We start from the raw sequence: 13,687 nt of genomic DNA on the forward strand, positions 1-13,687 counted from the left end.
ATCTATGCATTTTAATCTGTTGCACTTATATTTTCACTTAGTTAGAAATATTTTCTTAATTTTCCTTGACACTTCCTCTCTGACCCATGGATGAGTTAGAGTACTTGACCCAGGAACTACTAATAAGCAAGAGGTGGTTCTGTGGTGCGTTTATCAGTTGCTTAGGAAATGGCTGCATATTTCTCTGTCTTCAAATTCATCATATCAGTTAATATCAATATAGCTCTGAGAAATCTGGAGTAAATTAATTAATTTATTTAATCCTCTTCTCTCATAAAATGGCTAATATTATCTTGTAAGATTTTAAAGGTGAGGTAACATACATGAAACAGTTGTGGCTTGACACATAGTACATGGTAAATAAAAATGTGCTACTATGATTTATAATAGTTTTTGGGTGTTTTTGTCATTGTTTTATTTTTAGATTTACTTCATTGGCTCTGAGCTTGAAATGTTGGGATGGGTATGAAGGAAAAAATATAAAGTAATGGAATGAAAACTCTAGAGAAGTCACAGAGATAAGATTTGCCTGTTCCTATCATTACTATTATTATTTAGTTTATTGATTATAGCTTTATTGTAATGTATTGCATTCATTTTAAAGACACCCCCCCACCCACTTTGTGAACCTCCCCCTACCTCCCCAGAATCAAAGATTGGTATCCCTGGGCATAATTAGCCATTTACAAGTGCATTACAAAGGGGATGAGGCTGCGTAATACCACAGATGGTGCACCAAGTATGAACAATAACTCAGGACTCTGCATAATGTCTTAAGCCTTCCTCATTCAGCAACATCACTAAAAAAGTGCTGTGCACTCAGAATTCAAAATCCCCTCCTCCCCAGTTACTTTCTCTGGTGTCTTTGGGAATTTGATTGACACTCTGCTTTCTTTTCTTAAACAGGTGGGCTCTGCATTGCCCAGTCCGTGAGAATTCCCCAGGAGCGCAAAGACAGGACCATTGACTTCGATAAGATTATCAAACAGCTCCTGGACACCCCCAACTCCAGGGCCGTCGTGATTTTTGCCAACGATGAGGATATAAAGTAAGGATGACTGGTGACGTTTATTAATATGCATGCTGCAACCTTAGCAAACAGAAAGATCCCGATACTGGCAGAGAGAGGGGAAAAGAGAGCAAAGAATCAACTCTGTACTCACACAGTGGCCAAGTCTGCGTGTGCTTTCTACCCCACACACGATTACTGTGAACCATGGAAGCTGCCCTGCGCTGCTGTCCTGTCCTGCCTTTCCCACCTGTTAGCAAAACAATGGATTTGATTACTTATAAAACGAGAAAACCACTAGGCCTTTGCAAGTTTCTTTTATTAAAAACCTATCCAAATGTAACAGACTTACCCAAAGAATGTTCCTCTTAGTGTAAAAGAAAAATGTCACAATGCTGGCTATATTGCTGCAGCTTCAGATTCCATATGTTCAAAACCACACTTGACACACCTCTACATTCTCGATCTACCTTTTCCTCTCTCTTTCCTCATCTCCATCTCCTTGGAGTGAAAAATCTGATTGTAATCTCGACTTTCCTTTTTTTCCTTATTTGCTGCATTCTTGGCCACGCCATGGAGAGCTAACCTCTAAAATGTTTCTAGAACCCAAACACCCCCCACTTTCTTTACTTACCGCCACCAGCCTGACCAAGAATCCTTATTTATTTATCTTTTTTCAGATACAGTGTAATTACACATGATTAAAAACTCAGAAAAAATACTAAGATCCGGGGGAAAGTAAAAGCCCCTTCATCCTGTTCCCAAGCTGACAAGCTGTGCCTCCCAGTTCCTTACAGGTTCTTCTGGAGGCGGTCCGTCTTTTACACAAACCGCTACATACTGTGTGTACATCCTCCTTCCCTCCTTGCCAGCCCTCACTTACCATTGTGTTGTGGAAGTCCTTGAACGCCAGTACCTATAAATCTATTCAGTCTTTTTAATAGCCGTGCAGAATTTCATTTTATATCTGTATTGTAAATCATCTAACTGCCCCCTTATTGATTGACATTTAAGTTTGATTACAGAGTTTTGTAACTATAAATAATGCTGCAGTAAACCTCCTTTTTCAAAAATCTGTGTGCACAAATATAAGTATACACATGTTATGTAACGTATATATGTGTGAAGATATAATAATATCTACAAATGTATAATAATACACAAATCTATCATTTTATACATTTATAGTCTATGTATTTATAAATTCCTAGAAAAGAAGTTTCCAGGACAAAGATATGTCCCTTCTTGAACAATATATGAATATTGTCTTATAACGAGGTTGTGCAGCTAATGCTTCTGCTTATGTGAAAGAGCCGTGTAGGTTTTATGAGATCTTTGCCTTATAGTTTAAAATACTACATTATTGAATTTGAAGGTTAATATCTTTTATCAAGGCTAAATCTATGGGCCCAGCCTGTGATTCCATCCTGCTGGGATTATTGCATTACTAGAGGCCTGGTGCACAAAATTTGTACACGGGTAGGGTCCCTAGTCCTGGCTGGCAATCAGGGCCTATCTGATTAGGGCCGACCTGCCGGGTGACCAGTGGGACAATCAGGGGGCCCCCACTGGCACCCGCCTTGGCTGGCCTGGGGCCTGTGGGCTGGGGGCAGCTCCTGCTTTGAGCGTCTTCCCCCTGATGGTCAGTGTGCATCATAGTGACCGGTTGTTCCACCATTCAGTCAATTTGCATATTAGGCTTTTATTATATAGGATCATCATGTCCAGCCTCCCATTCTGCATCTTTCCCCTCCCAGTGTCCCACATGCTGCCTCTGAATCCACCCATCTTGCCAGTATTAAGCTCTGATCATGGGTGTCAGGACTGTTCAATGCAGCGTGTGAACCTGAGGTTGGGAAAGCTGAGGTTTGTATGCTACTTAAATGAGCACTGTCTCGCCTTGGCCAGCGCCCCTCCCCGTCTTGCTTTCCAACTTCGGAGGCCTCAGTTCTCTCATCAACACAACAGAAATCCTTTGGAGCAGTTTTTATGGTGATTCAGCCTCAGCTACCCTAGGGATATCTCACTCCACGCTCCCTCATGACTGCTACACAGTAGGCACTGGGCCCACTTGTGTTTCCTCCTCCGGGTCTATGCACGGTCTCTTCCCACTGCTGAGAACACTGTTTGCTTCCCCACTTCATTGTCTGATGGCCTTTCTACCATTGCTTTCTGAACAATGTTGATTTCTCTGAACAATGCAGCTTTGGAAAATTCTCCGTAGTTTGTGTCACAGTTGTCATTTTATATCATTTAATTTTCTTTTTTTAATTTGGCATTTGTGTTATCCATTAATCCATAAGCATCATTAGGTTAGAACCATAGCAGGGTAGAGATGACGGCTCTTTGTTTTTATTCCAGCCTGTACTACATTATTAATCTTTTAGAGCCACTTCCAATTTATGATATTCTTTGCTGATATTATTTTTATTATTTTTTTAATCTGAGGCTTTAAATTTTTATTTTTCAATTATAGTTTACATTCAGTATTATTTTATATTAATTTCAAGTTGCCAGAAAAGCTGTGGTACATGTATGTAATGGCCATAAAAAAGAATGAAATCTTACCTTGTATCACAGCATGGATGGACCTAAAGGGCATTATTACTCTAAGTGAAATGTTAGAGAAAAACAAATATCGTATGATTTTACTTATATGTACAATCTAAAGACCAAAAAGCAAACAAGCAAAAGAGATACAGAGAACTGATGGTTGCCAGAGGAGAGGGGTGTGTGTGGGGAGGGTGGGTTTGGGTGTCCTCAGGCCCTATTACAGTACTCAGTACGTAGGATAGTCTTAATAAATGGCATTCAATGGGTGAATAAAATGCCTAGTCAAATGCCCACTATTTAATAATTTAAATACAGGCTTGCCTTACTGACCTTCATGATGTCTTCACAAGTGGTTCTATTTTAACAGCTGTAACTCCTCTCCACTCCCCAGTTCTCCTCCCAAAAGGCATGACTCTGGCCCTCCAACACCTCCTGGTCCCTCCTCCATCATGGCTTTTGTTTGTGGTGTTTCTTCTCTCTTTCTCTACCTATTGCAAGTATGTCTGTTCTTCAAGGTTTACTTCAAACAGCCTCTTCTCTATGGGCACTGTTTCTGATCACCCCTTATTCCTCTCCTTATAAAATGCTGACTCTTTTGCTCTTAGGGCATTTTCTTTCATACTTTGTGATTTAGTTATTTCAGAGAATTTTTATTTCATAATATTACCCTGTCTTTTTGCTCCAGGTTTTGTCAACTTTATTGATACCTTTCTTAAGCATCTCATATATCTTTTTCATACATATTTTATACATTTAAAAATATGTAATACATTGATAAGGTATGGCTTTGTGTTTATTTTTACTTTTATTTTAATTCTTACACAAGGATATCTTTTTTATTGATTTTAGAGAAAGAAGTGAGAGGGAGAGAGAGAAAGAGAGAGAGAGAGAGAGAGAGAGAGAGAGAGAGAGAGAGAGCTGTACTTTTAAATTCATCATACACAGCACATAAAAGTTTTACTGCAAATAGCAATGGTAATAAATTAGTTTTAATACTCTTGATTTTCAGGTAGTGTGAGGTTTTAATTTGGGATATAAAATGTATATAATCTTAATAACTGTGCTATTTTTGTGTGTTGGGGCTTGTTTGTGTGTTTATTATTTTATACTGTGATTTAGAGTAATGATAGCAGTAATGGCTCTTGAGCACAGTAATAGATTTCAGTGCATATAGAAGTGTCTTCCAGAGCATGATCTTAAACACACTGATGTCTGAAGAGTATTAATGACCTACAATGTTATGTTATTTCTGTTTTCAGGAAATTTACACTGTAGATTGGAAATTTTGAGATTTCTTAGAACATTAACTTGAAATACTTTGTTGGAGAATAGCAGTGAGGAGATATGAACATCTAGATGTTGAAACTGAGATAGGTGCTAAATCAGTCATGCTTACTAATAATTTGGATCTTAGACAAGAATGGATTCTTTTCTGGAACACTTTATTCTGATTATAAAGCAATACATGGCTATTTTAAGTCCATTGAAAAATGTGGAGAAGTTTTTGCTGTTGCTGTTTATTAAAAGGAACTTTACTTTGCCTCCTGCTTATCTAGAAAAATCAAAGGTGAGAGAGAATAATCACAAACTATGATTTTATGCAATCCCTATAAAACTTGGCATCCCAACACTCAGAGATAATCACTAAAAAAATTCTGGATTGAGGTTTGTAATAATTTTTTTCTACACGTGCATAAGTTTTTCCCAACAGAATCAAGATCACATTGAATTTTATATTTCACTTTTTGCAATTCACGTTTCACTTTTTGTACCATAAGTACTTTAAAATGGTTTAATCTCACTTATCTTGACAAATGACCCCACACTCTTCCGTAAATATGGCAAGGTGAATGTCTGCTTTCTGTATTTATGCCAGTTTCATCTTTCTCTTCCTGTTTCACTTGGTTTCTCCCCACCTTTTCATTCTCTTCGGAATTACCAGCAATTCCTCAATGAGTGGTTTTTGTTAACAACAGATTGTATATTATTCATATTTTTCATATATATTTCAGTTTAGTTAAGCTAAAATAGTATTTACCATTTCTTCCAGCCTCTATCCCCTGCCTTTGGCATCTGTATTTTTCTGTGCTCTTATATAACCCTATCGTTTTAACTGTGTATATACAGAAATACAGGCAAATTTTGGCCAGCTTTCATTATATAAGAATTGAACAGTCTTTTGCAGCTGCTTATTTGACTTTCCTTCTTTAACAATACCTTGTGGAAATTACACTGAGTATATTTTTAATTGCTCTCCATCCATCCTTTGGATGGACTCTATTTATGTAACCAGTTCCCTATTGCTCTGCATTCTGGTTGTCTCTTTAATGAACATTTGATTTTGACAGTATACTTGGTTATTTCCTTTGGGTAGAGCAGTAGAAGTGGTACCTCTAGATCAAATATAAACAATTGATTGTGTGTGTCATTTTTTAATGAAAATAATAAATGCATATATTTTTTAAAAATATGACTACAATAATTTTGGTGCAAAATATTGGTCTCCCGTCTCATTCCTCTAAACTCTTTGGTTCTATTCTCTTTGAGCAACAATTTTAATTTTTTAAGCTATTTCTTCAGGCCTTATTTGCATATGTGTCTGTACTGTAATTTTTGAATTATTAATTTGGCTAATTAGTTCTTCATTGTCTTCCCAACATCATTCTGTCAGATTGACATTAAATATAAATCAGTGTTTACATTATTATCCATATAATAAGGTGACCTGTATTATTGCCTTGGGCACTTCCCTCCTGAAATCTCTATCCTTTTTTTATTTTTCTTTCTTTTTTTATGTTTACTCATAGTTTATTTCCTCATTTTGCTGGAGCTATCCTCCAATAACTTTCTAATAAAAGGAAAATTAAAGAAAAAGATTTTTTCTTTTTATGCCTAAAAATGTTCTTATTCTGCCTCCACAATTACTTTGTAGTTGGGAATGTAAGGTCTAGACTCATATTTATTTTTAAATGCATCATACCTGGCACAGAATTATTACAGTAAATATCTATGGTAACTAATGAGTTACAAGCTAATGTATTGTAGGGAGCTTGAGGTTCTAATTTGGGATGGAAAAATCTGTAACAGCCATGGATTATGCTAATTCTATTTCTATTGGAATTCTAGATTATAAATAATTTTCCTAAGAATGTAGGAGACATTGCTCCATCACTCATCATTTTCTTCTCTCTGCTGCTTATTTCTCTGCATGTGTCCTGGTTTTTCTCATAGAAGCATTTAGGATATTCTCATATTCAGAAATCTTAAATTTTGTGACATGTTTGATTTTTCCTTAATATTATGCTGGGTGAGCCTTTTTAATATGGGAACTTGTACATTCAATTTCTTGGCTTTTTTTTCATTAAAATATTATTAAAAACATTTCACTTTATTTTCTCTGCACATTGCTCTGGAAATGGCATTAGTTGGATCTATGTCTTCTTGGATTCGTTATTTGAAACACTTATCTTTTTTCTGTGTATGTTCTACCCTTTGTTATGGTTTTGCTTCCTGGAGAATTTTCTTTAGAAATTTCTTCTTTTTATCTTCTAATGTAACTTTAATTTTATAAATTAACCTATTTTTTGTTGGTTTCTATCTTGCTCTTGATTACAGATCTGATAATTCTCATTTAAATGTATTTGTTTTCTTTTTGTTGTTCTTTTTCATATATTTTCTCTGCCTTATCCCACACTGCTGTTCATTTTTCCCTTGTTACTTTTTTTGTTGTTGTTTTCTATTTTAAATGGAAGATTCTCCACAATTATGAGTGATTTGTAGCCGTTCCTGGCTGGGTTAGAGATTAAAGAATTCTGTGCGCTTGACAGGGCTCTCAGTGGACCTGGTCAACTCTGTTTAAGGATCTCTCTATGTCAATATCTAAGATTTTTTTTTCCCTGAGGGTTCAGATTTTCTCAGAAAAGCAATTTCTTCCTGGAATAACACACATGGTTGGCTTTCAGAATTATGTAAATTAGTAGCGGGCCTTACCATTTCAATAGTTAATGGTACCCTTAACTTCTTCCTCCCAATTTCGCCACCCTCACCCTCATGTTTAACTCATCATCGCTCGCCCACAACCTTCTGCTGTTTGGCTGTTCACAGTTTCCCATATCTTGCATGGGAGAAGGAGAGGCAAATCTGGGTGTTGTCTTTTGCCACTCTATGCACAGTCTTTCAACTAAGACAACTGAATTTGGCCATGCACCTCTGTGGCACTTGGTACCTCCAAGTTCTGAGAGGTAAATAAACAATTTCTCCTGTGATATTACTTACCAGTACCATTTTAGTTGTAGCTTTCTCTGTTCTACTAATGTAGTTACCTCTTATCCATGCTTGGTTCTTCCAAAAATATTATTGTAATAACTTTTCCATGAATAACTAAGCTTCCCTTTTGTTAATTTATTTTATTTTTAATTAAACTGGCTCTTTTACAGTGACAAGCATATGTTTATAGCATAAGTAACAAGGAAGTTAAAGTATACAGGTAAATGATATAAATTATGATTAGTATTCAAGCATCTTGTTGCCATTGTTATATATATATATATATATATATATATATATATATATATATATACAATTTTTACTTATGAATATTGGTTGTACATTGTTAAAGCTTAAGTTGATATTTTAATCAATAATTTAAGACCTTTCATTAAGAAACACGTTGCTTTCAGAAATTACATTACCACCAGCAGAGAACGAGTGTGCTCATTTCTCCAGCCGATGCCAAACTCACAACAAAAAATAAACAAACATTTGGCCAACCCAAGAAGTGAATTTGATATCTTACTCTATTGCACATGTTCCTCCTTTCTAATGTATGCGAATGACCAGTTTATTGGTCATTTATAGTTCTCCTTTTTATCTGTCAACTTTTAATACTCTTTGTCTATTTTCCTCAAGCCACTTTGATGGTTTTCCTTTAGAAAGTCTCTTTTTATGTTAAAGCTGTAACTTTTGGGCATCAATTATTTACTCTTTGAGAAATGGTAGCTTGCTTTCCTTCTGCTTGATCCCTAATTTGCATATGTTCAATAGCTGTTCTTTATCCTAAGGTACTTTTTCTCATTCCTTTCTGCAGGCAGATCCTTGCAGCAGCCAAAAGAGCTGACCAAGTGGGCCATTTCCTTTGGGTGGGCTCAGACAGCTGGGGGTCCAAAATAAACCCACTGTACCAACACGAAGATATCGCAGAAGGAGCCATCACCATTCAGCCCAAGAGAGCAACCGTGGAAGGTAGGGGTTCTGTCCGTTTATGAAATGCTCAGAAAGTGGTTGGTGCCATGTAGGGTGTTTAAAGCGTGTGTCTCTTCGAGCGTTTGGCATTTCTACAATCTATGTTCTCCTTTCATTTGAAAAGAAAAATTATTTCTCAAAGAAGACACTAAAGAAAAGGAACTCCTCCGCTGGTATCCTGCCTGTGTTTCTTTTCTGATCGGCCAGGTCTCCAAAGATTCCCTAAAACATGCTTTGCACTTTAAAAAGAACTCTATCTTCTCACTCAGAAAGAGATCAAGTATTTGCATTTCTTTCTTCTTTGTCTCCATTCCAATCTAATTAATTATTCTCCCCAGAAGAGTGCATGGTCTGGGTAGGCCTTTTAAAAACAGGCTGGGTTGTGGTTCTGTCACTCTGGCCTTCTGTGTTATCTGGGGAGATAAAGATCCCATGTGTACACTGGGAAGCTCTGAACTAATTTCATCCCCCCATACATGTCTGGAGAAGATTGCCTGTCTTACACCCCGGACCAACATTTGCAGGTGGGCACAAGAATGTAAGACATTTTAAACTATCTCCACTCCCTTTCACTCCAAAAACTTGAGTATCAGCTGTGTGCCTTGTTCTGTGCTGGCCTGGGAAAATAAGATGAGGACAAACAAAACCCTTGCCCTCAAAGCTTACAGACCTGAACAAAGGTATCAGAAAATAGCCATTGACTGTGTAACATGTGAAACATCCTAACACAATACAAACTAGAGGCCCCAGGACACAAAGGAGGCACTGTGGAAGTTTCTCCAGGGCGGTGATGCTGTGGTTGGGGAAGACTCCCAAGAAGAAATGTAAGGGGACTTAGAACTCATCGGGCAGATAATGAGAAGCAGCCCCTGGAGCAGCTTCCCACCCAGGAGATCGGCGCAGAGGAGTGAAGAAGCAGGGCGCACTGCGGTAATTGCAAATACTTCACTCTGCAGCGTAGTCCTCAAATTCTCCCAACTCTTTAAAAATGTCCCCTTTACAGGGCATTGGGAAAACGCTTCCCTCTTCCAGAGTACCGGGTAATACACTGTTTAGCTAACTGACTCCTTTCTATCCTTTGGGTGTCAGCTCAGACATTAATTTTCCATGCAAGCGAGCTGTGACCATTCCATGCAGGCAAGTCTATTGCTTCCACAGCATCCTACTTATTCCCCACCATTGTAGAGCCTCTATACTTGTCTCTATGTGGAAATGTATCTATTATGCACCATGGTACCCTCAGCCTCTAGATCAGGGGTCCTCAAACTACGTCCAGCGGGCCACATGCAAATACAAATATTGTATTTGTTCCCGTTTTGTTTTTTTACTTCAAAATAAGATATGTGCAGTGTGCATAGGAATCTGTTCACAGTTTTTTTTTTAAACTATAGTCCGGCCCTCCAATGGTCTGAGGGACAGTGAACTGGCCCCCTGTTTAAAAAGTTTGAGGACCCCTGTTCTAGATATTAGACTGGATACGGCAGGCGCTCAAAGAGCTTTTTAATTGTTTGTGTGCCTGGATAAGATGGAGGAATCACAGACCACCCGTGAAACCGGCACAGACATGGCTGAAGAGTGGGCCAGAGTTGGATTGTGAATGGTCTTGGAGGCTGCACTGTGAAATTTATACTTTTTTTTCTGAAAGTCTGAACAGCATCTCTGGATATAAGTAGGATGTGATCAGAGGGTGTTACAAGGCTCACTCAGGTGACCCTGTGGAGGAATGACATGTCAGAGTTGGGTGAGAATCTAAGCAAAGCAACAGATTAAAGTGCCTCTCTCTTCCTGAGCTATAGGCACCACACAGACATGAATGCCCACACTCCATGATTACTGGCCACAGCTTCAAATATCTTAGGAAATTAGTATTTCAAGTTCTATACATTTTTGAAACAAAATACATTTTCCATGTATACTTAGGGATGCACAAAGTTATTCAGTCAGATACAAAACTACATCATGAATCTTCCCCCCCCCAAAAAAATGTGGTCCCAAACATTGATATGGGAGAGAAATATTGTTATTAATAAAAATATTGGAATGTATCGAAGTAGCAAATCTTCATGCAAAACTTTCCACACCTACCCAGATAAAATAATGATGATTTTACCTTGGCCGTTTTTAAGTGCCATGACTTCTACCTACCCATATTTTCTTCCGTATTGCTACAAAGATTTGTTCCCTGACATAGAAGATGGAATATTTAAATGGTGGCTATGCATTCACAGTGTCACACTCCCAAGGAAGTGAAAAAAAATGCACTCAATTACACAAAGATTTCTGAACAAAGCTATGGAATATATCAAACAAAACTGTGAGTGGAGCACACTGTATATGGGCAAGTAAGCATTTCCCTCTTGTCTATTTTTTCTTTATTTGTTTCCCTTTTTTGTGGATGTTTCATATTGAATTCTAATGGGGTGGAACATCACCCAAATGCTCATAATATTGCTACATCCCTTTATCTTCGTGTTATATAATGCTGGATCTTCAGATGTGAATAGAAAAAACGCCAATTGATAATCCACATTTGCTCTCTTTAGATCCATATTTTGAACATGTTCTGCAAACATCTGATTTTTTTTGACTGGCCTTTTCCGTATCTGCATGAATAATTAACGATAAGTTGCCTTAGGCCAAAGTGCTAGCAACTATATTGCCTTTGTGAGAGTGGTGTTCATCTTCTTTTATCTCCTTTCTGTTTTTGTTCTTCATTTATAGGAAAAAGGGGCCTTCGTGTTTGCTAGCCGAAGGTGTCGTTTATTCCCTTTTCAATTTAATGAGAATAGGAACTGTGCCCAGAAAGGTCAGCCGTGGCTCTGCTGGCTGCCCGGCGCTCACGGATCTCAGAATGTCTCCAGAACTGGGCAGCTCTCCTCCAGCTCCTAAGCCAAAACAGTTCTGTCATTTTTAGTGTCTCTGCATTGTCTGATGAGCCAAGAGATCACTGGCACATTCCTCTCTTCTGTTGCCCCATTAACTAGGACTCTCCGTTATCCTCTCCAGCCCCCAGCAAGTCCACAGAGCAAAACATGCCCAAGTCGCTGTTAACTCTTTGTCCTCCAAAGCACTCAGCTTCTCTGAGGGTCGTGTCTTAGGCATCTTCTAATTACAGCCAGAGAGGATCACGGGGCCAGCATCTTTTCATCCGTGCCGTAATCACTAACATTAGGGAGTTAGGATCATGATGGGCAAGTTTTCAAAGCTGACTATGATGGCTCTGTCGATTGGTGATGATTTTTAATTGGATCCATGGAACAGCTTAGTTCCTGAACTAAGTCTGGGATATACAGTGAGTGGCCAGATTATTATGATCACCTCATTAGTACAATGAAGTGAATTAGTTATGCAAATAATAATAATAAAACCTTGAGAGGATTTGCTTAGGAAGTTTTCAATATTCAGTATTTTTGGAAGTGTCAATGAAGTACTAACGGGGTGGTCATAATAATCTGGCCACTCAGTGTATATGTGGGAAAAGACATAAAATGCTCTGGACCTGGCATAAAACACTGGATAGTTCATGCTTTTTAACTCCAGATTGACATGAATGCTTTCTTTATTTTTTCCTAAAACCAGCAAGAGCAAAGCTATGAAGAACTGAGCCGAAACATTTCTGGCTGCAGTTTGGATATGTCCTACTTCAGCCTTCTGTGTTTACCTGGGATGTTCCTCACGTGTCGTAAGGTTTTGTTAGATGAATGGGAGGACAACTCCAAGAAATGAAAGATTGCCTTGAACCATAATACTATTGCTAAGCAGTGCATATGCCTTTAGTCCTGCCGCCTTGTTTAATGAGAGGGCTATTAGAAGATTGCCTATTCACTGTCGTGACAGTTTCAGTTATTGGGTCTTTCATAAACGCTTATAAGCTCTACCTGGGTATTGGGCATGGATTTAAACACTGAGACGCAGCAGGTGGCAATCTAGACCCACTTCCTGCTTTCATGAAGTTGCTGTCTTACTGTGGAAGTGGCAGGTGATAAAAACAGAATATGGATAAGATAATTACTCTGAGGTACATTCCCTTAAAGAGCGGCTTGTAAGTTATGGAGATGCACAGGAAGAGGAAGAGGGGCCCGAAGCCAGGATGCCATGTGGGTCCAGGGAAGACTGGGCGGGTGGGATGCAGGCACTCGCTCAGCCTCTGCTGCCGGTTCTGGGTTCCTGGCACATACTCCTACCAGGTCCTTCGCTGCCTGAGTCTACCAGGATTTCCCATTTTCCTTTTTCGTATTGATCTGGAAAATAACAGTTTTCTTCAAGATATATCAAATGGTTAATCTATTCAAAAGACTTTCCGCCTTTCCCAGAGTTAGTTCACTCTGCTGAACCAGTCTCATGGCTCCCTCAGTCCAAAGTGTGCTACGTGCCCCATTTACAGCAAACGCCGATCATACTCACGTGCGCATGTGGCACTCACATCTGGATTCGGAACCTTGAGGGCAGCGCCTGCAGCCTGTGGCTTCCCTCTGACTTTCCATCTTTGTTTGCACAGCCTTGGCATTCACTGGAGATCTAGCACGGAGTAAGATTTTGAAAAGAGACATTGATCTTTTCTGTCTATTATATCTGAATGTATTATAATACCTGAATAGGGAATGGACTGCATGCTTGTGTGAACTTGAAGTTTTCTCAGGATGAGGAAATATTTATCCAAAATGGTTTGTCTCTTTGACGTTTTTTTCTAAGACATTTAGTAGAAAGATGCACTTGACCCTACAATTCAGGATCTCTCCTGAAATTTTAGATGTGGGTTTGTACACTTATTCTTCTGCTCTCAACTTCTTTTGTGCTTTTCGAGGGACTTCCTCAAAAGGCCTGGCACAATAGTTCAATTAGGTGACTTGCTGAAATGTTACAAACATACAAAGCAGAGAGTGT

General features: G+C 38.5%; 1 protein-coding gene across 3 annotated transcripts in view; it reads left to right on the top strand.

Annotated features, from left to right (window-relative positions):
* GRM7 (glutamate metabotropic receptor 7) overlaps positions 1-13,687 on the top strand; it is a 743,749-nt gene that overhangs the window by 380,295 nt on the left and 349,767 nt on the right. For all 3 annotated transcript variants that reach the window (XR_013996795.1, XR_013996796.1, XM_081106152.1), the window contains exons 3-4: positions 907-1,048; positions 8,649-8,803. Coding sequence is in view for 1 of the 3 variants with exons in the window: in XM_081106152.1 (XP_080962278.1) it covers positions 907-1,048; positions 8,649-8,803 (297 nt within the window). In the remaining 2 variants the exon portion in view is untranslated. The remainder of the gene's footprint in view (positions 1-906; positions 1,049-8,648; positions 8,804-13,687) is intronic.

The sequence above is a fragment of the Myotis nattereri genome, assembly GCF_964212035.1.
Source record: "Myotis nattereri genome assembly, chromosome: 14".
NCBI lineage: Eukaryota > Metazoa > Chordata > Mammalia > Chiroptera > Vespertilionidae > Myotis > Myotis nattereri.